At 37.6% G+C, this 17,956-nt stretch overlaps 1 protein-coding gene across 5 annotated transcripts in view; it reads right to left on the bottom strand.

The window, feature by feature from the left end:
- Ift74 (intraflagellar transport 74) overlaps window positions 1-17,956 on the bottom strand; it is an 86,160-nt gene that overhangs the window by 64,758 nt on the left and 3,446 nt on the right. The window contains exons 1-4 of one of the 5 annotated variants that reach the window (XM_028870318.2): window positions 11,904-12,046; window positions 8,378-8,512; window positions 4,024-4,159; window positions 1,096-1,144 (exon numbers count right to left, since the gene is read on the bottom strand). In XM_028870318.2, coding sequence (XP_028726151.1) covers window positions 1,096-1,144; window positions 4,024-4,159; window positions 8,378-8,497 — 305 coding nt within the window. In that variant the 5' untranslated portion in view covers window positions 8,498-8,512; window positions 11,904-12,046. Of the gene's footprint in view, window positions 1-1,095; window positions 1,145-4,023; window positions 4,160-8,377; window positions 8,513-11,903; window positions 12,047-17,956 lie in introns of those variants that run through there. The other 4 variants (XM_037202710.1, XM_028870319.2, XM_037202711.1 and 1 more) reach the window with 4 other exon arrangements.

Here is a 17,956-nt window from a genome sequence, read left to right as displayed (position 1 = left end):
CCACAGGCAAAGGGCACACATGTGCTGCAATACATACATACCACTTCATGAAAAAAGTGAACTTCATGATATGATTTGAATGTCTGTGTTCCCTCTAAAACTCACATTGAAACTTGCCAGGCAGTGGTGGTGCATGCCTTTAACCCCAGCCTCAGAAGGCAGAGACAGACAGATTTCTGTGAGTTAGAGGCCAGCCTGGTCTACATAATAAATTCTACAACAGCAGGGCTATGTAGAGAGACCTTGTCTCAACTCACCTACTCCACCCACCTCCCCCCAAAAAGGGAATTGAGCCTTTCAGTTTGTAATTAGGCCATGAAGGCTATTTCAAGGATGTTGGTGCCTTATAAAAGGGCTGGAGGGAGCTATGTTGGTCTTGCTTTGCTCTTCCATGACATAAAGATAAAAAGGTGCCATCTGTAAGAAAAAGGCCCTAACCAGACACCAAAGCTCCTAGTGCCTTGATCACAAGACTTCCCAACTTCTGTAATTATGAGAAATAAAGTCTTGTAGTTTATAACTTAACCAGTCTCTGGTACTTTAATCCAGCAGCACAAACAGACTGAGACAAAATATACAGCTTACATACACAAAACTACATAAAACATAAACTCTCAGCCTAGGGTTGGGAAGAGAGTTTAGTTGCTGATAAAGTACTTGCCTTGCAAGCACAAAAACCCGCATCCAATCCCCAGAATCCACGTAAAACAGCTAGGTTTGGTGGTCCATGCTTAATCCCAGCCCCGGGGAGGCCTGAACAGGAGGCTCACTGAGGTTCAACAGTCAGCAGCCTAGTCTACTTAGTAAGCTCCAGGACAGCAAAGAGATCCTGTCTCAAAAACAGGTAGACTGTGTCTGAAAACTGACACCCAAGGTCATCCTCCAGCAGCCACATGCACCCACACAACTGTATGAATATTAACCCACACATGGGCACCGGAATGCACCTCCCTGTACCGAATTTCAGTCTAACTGTATTATTATGCAGAAATTATGTACAAATATAAAATTATTCTTAAAACTCAAAAAATAACTAATTACTCAACTACAACTAAAATTCCAAGGTCATGCATAAAAAACATTTATTTTACATACCTAAGAAGTCCAAGATAGTAAGATTTGTCTAAAATTTGCCTCTGGGGACCTAAAAAATGTTTTTAATGTGAATATTAATGCTCTGTTATAAAATGACCAAAATAACAAACCCAAAGCACAACCACTATTATATGCCACAGTACTCACACATTCCTCATGAATGTCTCAACACATCACGAAGAACCACTGAAAACAAGTATCCTAGAATCATGACATAAAGGAGGCTGAATTTAGACCACACGGATGGGACTAAAGGTGAGGCTGTTAAGAAACAAGACTCTGGGCCGGGCGGTGGTGGCGCACGCCTTTAATCCCAGCACTCGGGAGGCAGAGCCAGGCGGATCTCTGTGAGTTCAAGGCCAGCCTGATCTACCAAGTGAGTTCCAGGAAAGGCGCAAAGCTACACAGAGAAACCCTGTCTGGAAAAACCAAAAAACAAGACTCTGGTCTGGAGAAATGGCTCACTCAGTGGTTAAGAGCATATACTGCTCTTCCAGAGGACCCACGTTCAATTAACAGCACCCACACTGGGCAGCTCACAACTGCCAGTAACTTCAACTCTAGGGAATCTGAGTGCCTCTTCTTATGTGCACAGACCCACACATAGACACATACACATACATATATAATTTAAAAAATAATAATACAGTATTTTTAAAAAGAAACTAGACATTACAGGACAGACTAACTAGATAGAAACTAGACCTATGGAAGCCTAGAACATAGCAGTACGAAAGGACTTTTCAAAAATGCTATTCCATTATCATTAGCTTGTATGATGGGGAGGGGGAGTGCATGTGCCATAGCACACATGTGAAGGTCAGAGACAATGGTTTTGACTTATGTTTTGTATTCTTAATAATTAAGCAAAAATTTCTAAATAATCAATGGGTTTTCTACTTAGTAAGCAATATGGTATACAAAATTAAGTCTCCTGAAAGAACCCCCATACTACTATAGTACAGTGGTTAGAATTGGCAAGATGGCTCAATGGGTAAATGTTCTTGCCACACAAACCTGACAACCTAAGTTTGACCCCAGGAACCCACAGTAGGAGAGAACCAATTCCAGAAAGTTATCATCTGACTTTCCTACATGCACTCGGGCACCCCCGTACACACACACACACACACACACACACACACACACACACACACACACACACTAATAATAATAATTATTATTAATAATAATAATAATAAAATTAAATAAAAATACAGTTCTCCTTTGGTATCTAAACGGAATTAGTTTCAGGACTACAACAGAAACTGAAATTCAGGGATGTTCAAGTCTCCAATTTTAAAGCTCTGCAGTATTTTCACATAATGTATGTACATTAATTATCGCACATAATGTATGTACTACTTAAAACCATCCAAATGACTTAGGCTGTAGAACAATCTGTGTATATTGTGGATGTGTATTGTTCTCACTGGTTAATAGGGAGCTGATGGGCCTACAGCTGGGCAGGAGGAGTCTAAGGAGTCTCCAGCCAGATGCTGAGGAAGCAGGACATGTAGAAAATGAGGTAACAAGCCATGAGCCATGTGGTATTACTTAGAAAAGAAATATGGGTTAATTTAAGTTGTAAGAGCTAGGTAGTAACAAGCCAAGCTATAGGCCAAGCATTTATAATTAATATTAAGTCTCTATGTTTATTTGGGAGCGGGCTGGCAGGACAGAGCTGACTGGTGGTCCCAACAAAAACTGCCTACAACTTACAATGTCTTATCAATGTTATATAGTTATATCATCATTATTATATCTATATTGTAATTTATCTTAAAATTAACTTTGCTGAGTTCAAGGCCAGCCTGGTCTACAGAGCAAGATCCAGGACAGGCCCCCAAACTACAGAGAAACCCTATCTCAAAAAAACCAAAAAAGAAAAAATTAACTTTGCACCTCACAAGTATCTTCAGCCCTCAGAAATCATTAGCCACACACACACACAAAACCCTAAAAATTTCAATCATGGTTTGGATTCATACATAAGACTGATCAAATTTCTGAAACAAGTATAGTGTAATAGTGCTAGGGATGTGACTTAATGGTAGGGCATTTGCTTAGCTAGCATACACAAGGTCCTAGGTTCAATCTCTGGCGTCATACTAAAAAGAACTTATTTAAGTCAAGTGTGGTAATATCTACACTTGAGAGAGGTGAGGTAAGAAGACTCAAGTTCAAGACTATCCTCATTTGCATAGTGAATGTAAGACCACTATTTTTGAGACTGTCTCAAAAATAAATAAAAAATAAAATATATTGTTATGCCTTAAAGAGAAGTATGTCAGTCTCATTTCTTTTCTTAGTCATTATAATGGAGAAAAAAAGGGAATTTTTTAACTTCCAATAAATGCTTTCAATACTATTATTTAAATTTTTATTACATTAAAAATTTTAAATTGTATGTGTATGGGTGTGTGCCATGGCACATGTGGAGGTGAGAGTACAGCCTGTGAGAGTTGGTGCTCTCCTTCCATCATGTCACTCCTGGAGATCAAACTCAGATAATCAAGCCTGGCATCAGGAGCCTTTATCTGATAGCCATCTCACTGGCCCAGTAAGTGCCATTCTAAGAATTTCAAAATACTTTTATGTAGTAATGAAAATCTAATCCCTGATCATAAACTTCTCTTTAAATTTCTTTCAGTTGTAGCAAAACTCTATGGTCAGAAAAATAAAGCTCAAAGTAGGTCATATATATATATATATATATATACATACATACACACACACACACACACACACACACACATATGCATGCATACAGCAGCTTTCTAGTTCATAATATATTTCACATGTATTCTATTATTTCACAACAATTTTATAAGTCAAAGAAAAAGAACTACATTCTTCATTTCTCATTCATTAAGATGTACTGTAAAGTTTTGGAACAAAACATTCATCTTCAAAAAAATAAAATACCTTTCATGCCAGTTTTCATTCCACTCAAACCTTGTTGGGTTACAGGACGATCAGCAACTTTAATTTGAGATGACAAAACTCCACCAGTCCCTAAGGGACCACCACGAGAACCTGGCCTTGCTGTTGTGGGTGGCATCTAAATGACAAGCAAGATTTCACTTTTGTTAAACCAGGAAAAAAACAGTACATATCTACTAACATAAGATTATAAAAAGAATTTTTCTAAAAATTTAAGTTCAAGGCCAGCTTGGACTACATACAAAAAAAAAAAAAACTTACCTAAAAAACAGAAAGTAAGGCCCTTAGATAAGGGTACTTACTAACAAACCTTATGACCTAAGTTTGACTCCTGGACCCCACACAGTAGAGGAGAACTGCCTCCCACAGCTTTTCTTCTGACCTCCTCATGGGCACCACGGCATGTGCTCCCCACTTTTCCACCCAGATAAATAAATAAATGTAAGAAAAAATTTAAAGTATCATTATTTAAACATAATGATGTTACAGTTGATTTTCTCCTTTAGAGAATCTGGTATTTAAAGCATTATTATAATGAGTATATATTTTCTTTAAAACTAGGAAAAAGAAATTTTTCATTAAAAACAAAATGAGTACTATTACATATCCTGAGAAAAGTCACAACTCTATTCTTGTCAACTATACAGCACATAAGTCATGGGAAATTATAAAGGCAACATAAACCTGTTCTAAAAGCCATCTGTGTCTTCTACCTTTTTATCCTTTTTCTTTTATTTCTCTCTCTGCCAAAGACAAATGGACCGAAGATTAAATATGGGGTAGAAATTTTAGATTATTAAATTTTTGCCATTTATTTTGTTGTTTTTATTTCTGCTACCTGGTAGCCTTTAACACTATCCAACTACCCAGTTCTTAAGTGACTCAGAGAATTACTTGGAAGATATTTAGCTACATTGCCAACACCAGTACATATTCCAGAGACTGCTGAATACAAAAGCAATTGCAATTCAAACCAAAGAGCTCCAGGTTGCCCACAGTGGTTTTGAGGCGAGACTGAGAAGTCTTTGCTTTGGAAGCTCTCTAAACAATTCTTTCTTCTGCTTTATGCAAGCAGACTTAGGAGAACTACTTAAATCACCTGTCTTTCTCATTTACCAGATGAAGTACAGAGGATAAGAAAATGGAATAAAGTGTGGGTGCATGTATTCACTGGAAGAATATTCAAAAATATATTACTGAAAGGGACAAAAAAAATGGGAGCCCACAAAGGTTTCCTAGTGATATCTGAGCTTGCTTTACAAAGCAGGGCTGCATTAGGGGATGGCTTGACCACACGCATGGTCACCAGGTGTTTGGGATGGTCTGCACTTGGCTGTGCTGGAGGGAGGTCTCTTGCTCCACCCCTTGGCATTCCTTTAAAAGTCCTTTAGTAGACCACGCCCCTCCCCCCACAAAAAAAATAGTCCTTTAGTAGAGACAGAAGGATAGAGTGGATAAGGATCCAGGACCTCTGGAGCTATCCTGTGTTTCTAACTGTCTCTCTCTATATATTTCTATCTACATATTCCTCACTTCTCACTCCTTAAGAGTACCCTAGGGGAAAAAGAGGGGCAGGTCTCCCTCAAAACCCAACAAAGTATTACCCTGATTTTGAATCAAGACCACAAGCTATATATGCATTTGTGTTTTTGTGTCTGTAAATGCACAGAATAGTCTTATAGCATATATACCAAACAGCTGACAATGCCTGGGATAGGAAGAAGCTCTCAAGTCAGCCACTGTTTTACCAAGAACATCACTCATTTCAAAACCACAGACATCACACAGTTACACAAAGTGCATGGCAATTAGGAGTTGGCTAATAATGTCAGATTAGTTTTGTAAGTATTTAATTTACAAGCATCAAAAGAATCAATTATTACTAGAACAAGAGAAAAATACTATATATATGAAGACTTCAGAAAAAATATTTCTATCTTAGGTTATAATGATATAATACTATTATCTGAAACTCTAGAAAAAAAATCATAAAAGTTTAAGAAAACCTGACTACCATTTATTCCCTAAAAAAAAAAGAAAAGTGCTGTCCTTTAAACACAGGACTCAGTATTATACCTCTTCTACAATTAACCTATTGTTGGAGCTTGAATACCAGCACTACATACTTTCTCAGTTACTCAAAACCCTATGTATGAATAACAGAAAATACTATATCAAAGAAAAGGGTTTTGTTGTTGTTTGTTTTTTGAGACACCTATTCCTATTGTCTCAACTTGGCCTGGATAGGATCTTGCTATTATCTCAGGGTAACTTGGAACTATGTAGCCCAGTCTGGCTTTGAATTCATGGTTCTCCTGCTGCAGCCTCTAGAGTGCTGGGATTACAGGCATGCCACCACTCCTAGCCTACCATTTCATTTCTATCAATTTATGTATATTTTTTTTTTTTTTTTTTTTTTTTTTTTTTTTTTTTTTTAAATTTTTTTAATTTTTTTAAGATTTTTTTAGATGTCAGTGTGAAGAATTATGTTTCAGACTGCATTCTTACATATTCGATCAACTGTGTTATGTGGAATTACTTTTCTGCTTCACTTATATACTTAATGCAATTCAAAATAATATAATCAAAACTAAACCTTTAGCTGGGTGATGGTGGCTCATACCTTTAATCCCAGCACTCAGGAGGCAGAGGCAGGCAGATCTCTTTGTGTTCAAGGCCAGCCTGGTCTACAGAGCAAGTTCCAGGACAGGCTCCAAAGCTACATTTAAAATGTCTATTAATGTCATTCAATTTGTTCCAAAATTTTATTATAATAATGAAAATGTAATAATCTCTGTAGTTATATTTTTCTTAGAATGATTAGTTTATAAATTTTGTACTTTTTCAAATATGGTGTTTCTCTTACTGACTACTTTGACTTATGCCACTAATAGTTACTAATAAGTATTTTTTTTTTCATTTTCTGTGACAATCAAAATATTCTTACTCATACCATTCACATATTTATATTTGGGTATTATGTCTTTTCTTCTTTTTTTTTAAAAGACTTATTTATTTATTATGTACACAGTGTTCTGTTTTCATGTATCCCTGCAGGCCAGAATAGGGAGCCAGATCTCGTTACAGATGGTTGTGAGCCACCATGTGAGTGCTAGGAATTGAACTCAGAGGATCTCTGGAAGAACAGCCAGTGTTCTTAACCTCTGAGCCATCTCTCCAGCCCCATCTTTTCTTCTTTTTTCTTTTACCATTCTGAAAGATTTTGAGCCCAATTTTATAATGCTATTCTTCCCCAATACCCAAAAAGGACCAAAAACCCATGAGTTTATAGCTTTAACGTAGAACAAACTCATACAAATTAGTAAAGTTTGATTTTTCACTTTAAGATTCTGAATACTGAGCTGTGTGGTGGTGGTACACACCTTTGATCCCTACACTCTCGGGAGGCAGAGGCAGGCAGATCTCTGTGGGTTCAAGGCCAGCCTGGTCTCCAGGACAGCCAGGACTACACAGACAAACCCCATCTCAAAAAACCAAAAAAAAAAAAAAAAAAAAAAAAAAAAAAAAAAAAAAACCAACAACAACAACAAAAAAGATTCTGAATACTGATGTGTGTGTGTGTGTGTAGTACAGTCTGTAATCCTAGCCAGCCCTAAGGAGACTGAGGCTATATTACTGTCTCAATTTCTTAAAAGTTATTAACAATATATAGAAAAAAGTTACCAGTTTCTTATTTCTTTTCATTTTTATGGTATTTTCAACTTTTGTAAATTCAAATACAAAAATTAAAAATATTTTGAAGTACTTGGTTTTTCTATCATTATTAGAAAGTCCTCTGACTTTATTAAGTTTATATTAAGTAATTTATATATTTTCCTCTACCAGCTATATAAACTCTTTAAAATATCAAGTTTCTACACTTTTTATAAGTCTCATAAATAATACAAGAAGGGACAAAAATTACTTTAAGAAGTAATTTATTAAGTTTGGGGCAATGTCTCAAGAATATTCTATTTATTTTTCAACTAATTTGAAAGCCACATTTCTAATAAAATTTTTACAAATGCTTTATTCTGTGTTTAGTCCATTTTATCTCGTTTCTGACTCTAAATCACTGTACAATTTTAATTGTGATAGCTTTACCTTTGCCTAATATGTACAAGGCTCTGTTATAAAAAGTAAACTATTAAACTATTATAGCTTTAAAATATATTTATGGATATCACTAAACAATGCCCTTTATAATGGTCTTATGGTCTTATTCTGTCACATTATATTTTTACATATTTTAAAGCACTTTCCATACAGTTAATACTGTTTACAGAATAAAGGAACAACAAAGTAAAATCTGTTATTGCACAGATTCCCAACTTACTGCAGTCGCTACTCGCACATTCCCAGATGGGGGTCTTATTCCAGAAGGAGGCCTTCCCGTTAACCCTATTCCACCCCGAGAAATAGGGCGAGGGGCTGAAGATTTGTGGTTACTGGCCATTGTTCACTTTAACCACTGTTGGGAAACAAAAAAAAAAAAAAAAAATCAATCAATTTTTCTTTGAGGTCTCATACACCAAAAACTCATAGCTCATTATATCCTTCCTTCAAATACTTAATTCATGACGATTTTTTTTCTTGAAAGCTGCCATTTCAAGACACTACCACAGGGCTAAATTGGCTTTAATTTTATTTTAATTTTACTTTAATATTCTATTCAGAATATGGGATTGGGACTAGTGAAATGGCTCATTGGGTAAAAGCACTTGTCATGCAAGCCTGAAGACATGAGTTCAATCCCTGGAGCCCTCTCATAAAGGTGGAAGAAGAGAATTGACTCTACAAACTTGTCCTCTGACCTCCCCCCATGTACACTGTAGTATGAACATCCACCACCACACACACATCGTGCACTTCCACATACAATGATAGTAAATAATTAAAACGTGTAAGTAAATAAAAATAAATGAGATTATTTATTACAATATCCTTCCTCGGTTGAAGATTAGTTAGTTATAATTGAAGGTTAGTTAGTTATAGTTGAAGATTAACTAGGATAGAAAGTGAATTAGATACATTTTGGACTTACCAAAATAGGATAGATAATGGAATTATTTTCTCTGATTTGTCAAATACAAATGGACTAGACATTGTTTAGGTATTTATTACTTGTATATATTGTATATAGTAACTGTACTTTTGTGTATAGTTTTTCTTTTGTTAGTTATAACCTTTTGCCTTTTTTTTTCTTTTTATTAAAATTGAAAAGGGGAAATATGGTGGTATTCTATTTGTACTGAAATGTGATTTTAATTGTATGTTAATAAATAAAATTGCCTGGGAGTCAGAGCTATTAGAGCTATAGAAAGAGTGTGGCGGCGGTGGTGCACGCCTTTAATCCCATAGATCTCTGTGTGTTCAGGGATACAGCCAGCATTGGAGACATACACCTTTAAGACCTGGAGGGCTGTACTTACAGGCAGTGACAAGGCAGTCATGTGTTTGGGTTTACCACCAATGAGAAGGCAGAACAGAAAGACTTTTTAAAGACATACACAAAGGAAGTAGGTCTCTTTCGGGAGCAAGGAACACCACAGGAGGAAGAGTAAGATTTTAGCTCTGAGCTCTGACCTCTTGGCTTTCTCTTTTACATTGATTCTGTGTTTCTTATTTAATAAGACAGTTGGTTACATCTACATATCCTATCTCAGCAAAGGTAAGGCACTCTAATCCTTTCTTTTTGGTTTATATAGACCTTAATCACATTTCCATCTGTTCCTATCACTCTCAGAAAGTAACCTGATTTCCTAGTAATCTGAGAAAATAAGGACATAAATTCTATCACGTTGATAGCATACAAACCAACTAGCACATCCTGCTCTCCAGTATCAATAGCCATCCCTCTCTCACTCAAGGTTAAACTCTATCCTGATTTGCTCTCTTCAACCCATCGTGTGTTATACTCCACATCTCCCTTGTGATATTATCCCCACTGCTGCAGCAATCTTTACAATTTACTTCTTTCACTCTATTGTCAAGTTCATTTTTTTCCTAACCACAGAAACTAATTTATTTGTCCTGCAAACTCCTCTAACCTGTGTAGAAAGTCTTCTTATGTAATCAGGCTTTATAAAGTAGCCTATTTCCACTACCTCCTAGATTTCTACACCATTTAAATGCCCTCTGTCAACATTACAGGGAAATGAGTGTCATCCTTGACTGGTGTGTACTCTGTATGAAATCAGCATGACACTAGCTTACTCTAGCTCTCTTTTCAGGGTCCTGCATCCTCTACTTGCCTGTATATGGCAGCATTCCACACAATGCCATCCACAGTCTCAGTTTCTTATATCCACATTCAGGGTTTTAGCAAATAAAGAGCTAAGGATTCACAGCTCCTTTATCTCCCTGACACATCAGGTTTTTAATATACAAAATTTAACTTCTCCACTCAGACATGGTATATTGTTTTCAAGACAAACATGGATAAAGTTAATGAAAATCTCTCATTTCACCCAAATCTGTTCTTCCTCTTGGTATTATCTCCTACTCACACAAGTCAGAAACTTGGTCCTTGATTTCTCCTTTCTCTTACTTCCAATAGCCTATTAATTTAATTACTTCAAATGCTAAACACATACTTTCCTCTCTATATATACAGTACTGGCAGCCAGTTTAGGGAATCACTTATTCAGGCGGTTTATCATATCAGCCTCTTAACCAATCTCCTTGCCTAACACATACCTTGCATGCTGGCTTTTCCAGGAATTCTTCCATGACTACTCTAAACCACCTCCACCTTCTTAGGGCTTATTGGGCTGTTGCATATGCCCATATATCCTGCACATTACTGTCCCAGTGCCTATCACAGTAACTGAAAGAATTTGTTTAAGAGCTCCTTTCCCTTGAGAACAAGAGCTGGCTCCTATCTTTAAATCCTCGAGTCTGTCTCAGTGGCTGGCAGAAACGATGTTTTTGTATCTCTTAATCTCCTCCTACACAAAGGCATCTCAGTTACAAATATTTACTAAATTTGGACTCAGAAAGTAGTTCAGTGGTAGAGAAAACAAAAATACTATCAGACCAACCAACCTCCAGCACCATTAAGGAAAATGAAATTAACTTGCTTTTAAAAAAAAATAATAATAAATGCTTGGGAAGATATGTCTAACTTGACTAAACCTTAAAAAATAAACCAGAAATGGTGGTGCATGCCTGTGATGAAGGGAGGAAGGAAGGGAGAGGGAGGAATTACTATGACTGCAAACAAAACGTCTGTTGAACTAAAGTGCTTTATTCCTACATCCCAAGCTCGGCATTTCTCTTGCTTTTCTTTGCATCACCCCCCCCCATGATCCCTCATTATACTGTCAACTTCTACAATCTTACACACTATTCAGCTCCAACTGTAGTAAGAATTCATAAATCAATTGTCTACAACTCCATCATTCAAACCAGGCACCAATTCTGAATGTTTACTTGTTTACTGAAAATTCCCATTTGGGCATCTATACAATTATCTCTTCGTGTCCAAAACAACAAACAAACAAACAAACAAAAGCACACCAACTTTAGAATCTTTCTATTCCAAGCAGCACCCCGCCCCTACTTCCCTATGGTTTTGAACTGCAGAGACATCAACAGCATTATTTCAAATAATATCAGAAGTTAAAAGAAGTACTTTTTTCAAAGACAGGTCCTGTAATTAAAACACTTTCTCAAAAGAAGTAAAAAAAAAAACACCCAGTAATTCCAGCACAATTAGCCACTGTTACTCTAGCTTTCCTGTTGCCCAAATATAAAGTCAAGAGCCCACAGATTCGACTTTGTTTTGTTTGGAGCGAGTCGGAGTCGCCACAGAACGATTACCCGCGCAGGGAGAAGGCGCGGGAGCTGAGATTTCTCACCTTGCCCGGTGCGAATCGGGGGGTGGGGTGGGGGGGTCCCCGCAACACGATTCTCTCTCCGAGGAGCCGGAGCAAGCCCCAACGCTCACCTCAGCAAAGCCTAGGCGCCAGGCCGCAAAGCCCAGCGCGACGCCGCGTATCCCAGCAACGGCCCCGGCGCGGAAAACTCCCCTCCTGATTGGCCGGCGCTACGGCTCTGATCCCGGGACCTAAAACTGAACCCAGGCGGGGGTCTCGCGAGATTTGAGGACAGCCTTTTCTCTCTGTCTTTTTCACTCTTTTTCTTCTCGCTCCATACTTCCCTAAAAGAAGTGGTGTCTTTAATCTTTCCTTGACCAGAGCTCCTTTTTTACCTAAGTTTATTAAGAAGGCTATGTAATTGAGTATCCTTAAGAGTCTCACTTTTAGGACTTCTAAATCACGATGCAGCCCAGGGGGACAAGTATCTCTTTGTAATGGGAATTTGGTTTTTGTTTGTTTGGGTAACTAAACGTTTGGCACATTTCTTGCCTTACCCAGGCCGCTCCCCTATAGGAAATGAGAGTGACTGCATTGGCTGGGCCAGTCTTCCTTAATAGCAAGATCTGAATTTATTGCTTAACAGCTAACTCCAATCTAACCCGATGCGCACACCCAAAATAGGAATGTAAACCGTAAGGAATACTTCAGGGGTCTATTAGGATGCCAGCACCAACATATCCTGATTTTAAGACTGACTCTTTTTTGTTTGTTTTGTTTTTAATTTTAGATAGGGTCTCTCTATGTAACCCTGTCTGTCTTGGGAACTCATTATGTAGACCAGGCTGGATGTATATAGATCTTCCTGCCTCTCCCAAGTGCTGGTGTTAAAGACTTGCAGCACCATACCCAGCTTCTTAATACACTTTAATAAATTCATTTTCTGTTTTTAGTTTAAACATAGTTTTTGTGCCTTCCACTTAAGAATTCCGACTGATGTTAACAGTTGACATTGACAGGGCAGGTGTTCCTGACCCAATTTTAAAGAGATTAAGTAATACGTTTTAAATCATTTGGGGAATCAGCACTGTTCCATGTCCCCATATTGTTTATGTGATGAAAACAATTCAGAACAAGAGTGCATCTCACTTACTGGCCTCTCAGCTTTCCTACGAATCTACTTGCTGTGGGATGGTCTGTATGTCAAATTACTCTGATTGGTCAATAAATAAAACACTGATTGGCCAGTGGCTAGGCAGGAAGTATAGGCAGGACTAAGAGAGAGGAGAAAAGAAAGAACAGGAAGGCTGAAGGAGTCACTGCCAGCTGCCCAGAACAAGCAGCATATGAAGATGCCAGTAAGCCACAAGCCATGTGGCAAGGTATAGATTTATGGAAATGGATTAATTTAAGATATAAGAACAGTTAGCAAGAAGCCTGCCACGGCCATACAGTTTATAAGTAATATAAGCGTCTGAGTGATTATTTTATACGTGGATTGTGGGACTGCGGGGCTCGGTGGAACTTGGAGAGAAGCCCTCCAGCAACAGCATTTGTTATAGGAAAATTAATTAAGTGATGCTGGGGTCCCTGCGAGCTCTACTGCTGGCAGGAAAACAATCTGCATGAAGTAAGGAGGAAAACTCAGTTCAGCTTGAGTTAGTCAGGCTGGATTGAACTTCTAGAGAGTCTGCTGCCAGGTGGTATATTGTAATGGAAGCATATTTAAACATAGTACACTTTGGAAAAAAGCTTCCAGGCAACAATCATTTCCAATCCCAGGTGCACAATAAAACTTAATGTGTGATTACATAGAAACTCTTTTATATAATACATGTTTCCAAGAAGATAGGTTCTATAGCTTAAAGGCCTAGAATCTGGTGTGGTCTCTGACAGAGATAGCAGGCTATAAGGTACATGTGACATCTCCCCTAAGGATAGGTTCTATTAACTGAGAGCTAATGATAAAGGCCTAGGGAGGGAGAATCTGGGATAAACATTCTGGGGGCTTTGGGTAAGATCTGGCTGGACAGATGGCACAGGTCACCAGGTCATTAACAATATCCACTCCTTGCCTTCTAGGTGAAAAGCAGGTATTTCCTCCTTTGAGGAGACAACCCTGCCTAATTAACATTCTTGATTTCTCTAGTGATCTGTGCCCCAACAAGGCATTATCATAAAGTATATACAATTTGACCATTAAAATGATTTCCCTGAGCTGTGAATATACCCTTGAGTATTGATGTTGTGGGGATAAACTTAGAAGCCTGGAGTTAGCAGAGAAGAAATTAGGCTGCCGACATGTGAGATTCACCAGATGAAAAGGGAATGGACTTTTTAGAGCTTCCCTATATGAAAACGTCACAGTGGAAACAGAGAGGAAATGAGGCCTCCTAGGTCCTTGAACTGTTACCTTGCAGAAACTACAAAGGCATGCCTCTATAGGGGACCACTAGCACACTTCCTAATCTGTTCTCCACAATACCAACTTGTATTTTCTTTCTTTCTTTCTTTCTTTCTTTTTTTTTTTTTTTTTTTTTTTTTTTTGGTTTTTCGAGACAGGGTTTCTCTGTGTAGCTTTGCGCCTTTCCTGGAACTCACTTGGTATCCCAGGCTGGCCTCGAACTCACAGAGATCCGCCTGGCTCTGCCTCCCGAGTGCTGGGGATTAAAGGCGTGTGCCACCACCGCCCGGCATCCAACTTGTATTTTCTAAAGAATCAATGTGTGTTACTCATTGGGAAATTTTTTAACATCATACACCCATTTTTCTTCACTAAGTTGGACCTACACGCTTTTAACCATTTGATGAAAACAGCTGTTTCTTTTATTAGCTCAATTTGTATAAAAACTGACATCTATTTTCTCATCCTTTTTATCTGTATTTTGTTAGTTATTTCATTTCTGTAACATGATGGGGTAGATGAAAAGTTCTTCCCTGACAATATGAAAAATTATTCAGGATATATGGTTAAATCAAGGTGAAGAAGTATTCACAGCTAACACATTCTAATATCTACATAAACAATCTTTGGGAAGTATACAAAAAAGCAATGATAATTGTTGCCTCCAGGGAAGAAAACTTCATGGCTAAGACTTGAAAATTTGTACACTATCTTTTCAAAGTTTTTTAATTTTAGTTCAAACAATGTATTATTATTACATTTTAATGTCAAAGAAAATAAAGACCATGATTAATTTTCACATTTGTTAAATGAATTAAGCAATTATCCGAACAATGTTTCCAAAGCATCTAAAAAGATATGAGTTACTCAATGTTTAGCAAGAAAAAAAAAAAAGCTGTCAGCTTCAGGACAATATCTTTGTTCTGAACACCAAAGGCTTGAAAACAGCTATTGTCTAATGTAACACTATGTAAAAGAATGCATTGAATTGTATTTGCTTTGAAAGTTCTTTAATAGTCTACATTGCTGGTAAGTACAACACAACTTATAAGCTGTACAGAGTTCAGGATGTACCTGGCTTATGTTACTCTACATCATACGAAACAGTAGTTTTCAGGCTGGATCCTGTGCTAAGTGACTCCATTTTTATAAGTCAGCAGTTTGTCCTTCCGGCTTTCCTTTGCTTTCCCTCTCTCCCAATGCAGGGAGAAACTTTCAGCAAGGTTACCTTTCCACCTGACCAGAGCAGCCAAGAGGAACACAAAGCCAGAGTCTTTGGACTGAAGATATCATTAACCAGAGAAGACTAAATGCATGCAGCAGAAACAAAGTCTGAAGTCTGTCAACTCAGCTGGATAGTCTTGTGTCACATACCACTATCCCTTAGAGAATCATTCACAAACTAATGTTTGTTCTTTGAGTCAGATAGACTCTGTCCTAGACATTGTATGTTTTTCAAACTTAGTGACTTTTTACAAAAACTGCTTATAGTCACTTAATATTTTCCATAACTCCTAATTTCCTTTCCCTTTAGACATGAAAGGGGTTGGAAATATAGTTTAGTATGTGCTTAATGTGCTCATGTGAACCCTGGATTCCTAGAATGATAAACAAAAAACTGAATACACTTATAGACATGAGGTATATCAACATCTATCATGCATGACCAATATGTGTCCATGGGCCACAGAATAACTATGAATGTGTTCCAAAACATTTGAAGATGACAATGTCATACAGCAATGTCAAAAAATCAGACACTCCTAAATCATTTAGGGGTAATGAGATTTACATTATGTGATTGCTTTTATGTATGCAACCCACATACTTCTTCTCATATTTAATGTTTTTATCAGTTTATGGCAGCAAATAGAGAAGAGGCCATAGTCCCCTATATACTTACATTCTATTACCACAATTTTATACACACTATATGCCATTAGTAATTGTTGATACAGACACGCTAAATGCCATTAGTAATTGTTAAGATTCCTTTGTTTTCAGATTGGCAAAATTTGTCCCAAGTTACCAACCTTGGGCCATACTGACCCCAACTTTATTTCCTTATCTTTTACATTAGTTTTTCTATAATGGATTCATGGTTTTGTTGATTTTGAGATAAAGTATCTCTATGTAGCTCTGGCTGTCCTGGAACTCCCTATGTAGACCAATCTGGCCATAAACTCAGAAATTCACCTGCCTCTGCCTCCTGAGTCCTAAGATTAAAGGTGTACACCATCATGTCCAGCTGAATTTAGACTTTTAAAACAAACAAACAAAAAAACCAAATCATACTGAAAGCATCATACTGAGAACAAAAACTGTAATATATAATTTATGTCTATTTTTATTTATTTAGGGTGTTTTGTTTTGTTTGTTTGTTTGTTTGTTTGTTTGTTAAAACAAGGTTTCTCTCTGCAGTCCTGGCTGTCTTGGAACTTTCTCTGTAGACCATGCTGGTCTCAAACTCAGAGATACACCTGTCTCTGCCTCGCAAGTACTGGGACTACAAATACATACCACATACCACCAAGCCAAGTGTAGTGACACATGCCTTTAATCCCAGAACTCAGGAGGCAGAGGCAGGCAAATCTCTGTGAGTGTGAGGCCAGCCTATTCTACAAAATGAGTTCCAGGACAGTTAGGGGTACACAGAGAAACCCTGACTTGGGAAAAAGAAAAAAGTGTATGTCACTAAGCCTGGGTCTCTATTTTTATTTTTTGAGACTAGGTCTCACTATGTAGACCAGACTGGTCTCAAACTCAAGAGATTCACCTGCCTCTCTGCCTCCTGAGTGATGGGATAAAGGTCTGTGACACTATACCCTGCCCTGCCTTGTCCTGTTCATTCCCTTCTTCCTTTATTGCCATATCTGAAGATCAAACTTGGGGTCCCATAAATCTGATGAAAGCACTCTACTACTGAGCTATACCACTAGCCCAGTTTGTACAATCTTAAATGGCTATTATAGATGTTCAACTGTCTCATCTATTGTCCTTGAAAAGAACTATTGGTATTGTGGATATTTCTCCTGCATGCATTCTGGCATGAGAAAAAGAGAGTTTATGAAAGTGGACAGTTAGAAGAAATCACTAGTTTTTAAACCTTTGAGTCCTTAACATAAAGTGTTATAATTAGGGGGGGAAGCCCCAATAATTCATTCTTACTGTTCACAGGATTTAAGTTCAGTCAACTGTTATGTTCTCAATATGTGACTTTAAAATATTTCAGTTGTTAATTAAATAATTAAATCAATGAAAACTGCTTCACACTCCCATGCTACTGAAATCTAATTAATAGTGCAATTTTGAGCCCAGGAGTTCCAATAGTTTGGGCTCTATCTAGGAACCATGAGGGGAAAACTTTCATCATATGTTCTAGGAGCAAGACTAAGAACATGCTTTTGACTCTTTAAAGTGCAAAGTCCCAGAGGAAGGTTTGGCCACTTTTTATGTTCTTTAAAGTTCTATTTATTGGGGTTGGCTCTTGCTCTGGCTGCTTTTTCAGATGACCCAGATTCAACTCCCAGAACCTGAATGGTAGCTGAACTCCAGTTACAGGTTATCTGACATCCTTCTCTGTCTTCCAGATACCAATCTTGCAAGTGGTGCACAGACATGCAGGCAAAACATTCATGTAAGTACATAAAAATAATTTAAAACTTAAAAGATTCATTTATTTTTATGTATA

The sequence above is a fragment of the Peromyscus leucopus genome, chromosome 2 (genome assembly GCF_004664715.2).
Source record: "Peromyscus leucopus breed LL Stock chromosome 2, UCI_PerLeu_2.1, whole genome shotgun sequence".
Classification (NCBI taxonomy): domain Eukaryota; kingdom Metazoa; phylum Chordata; class Mammalia; order Rodentia; family Cricetidae; genus Peromyscus; species Peromyscus leucopus.
This window is presented reverse-complemented; position numbering and strand designations above follow the sequence as displayed.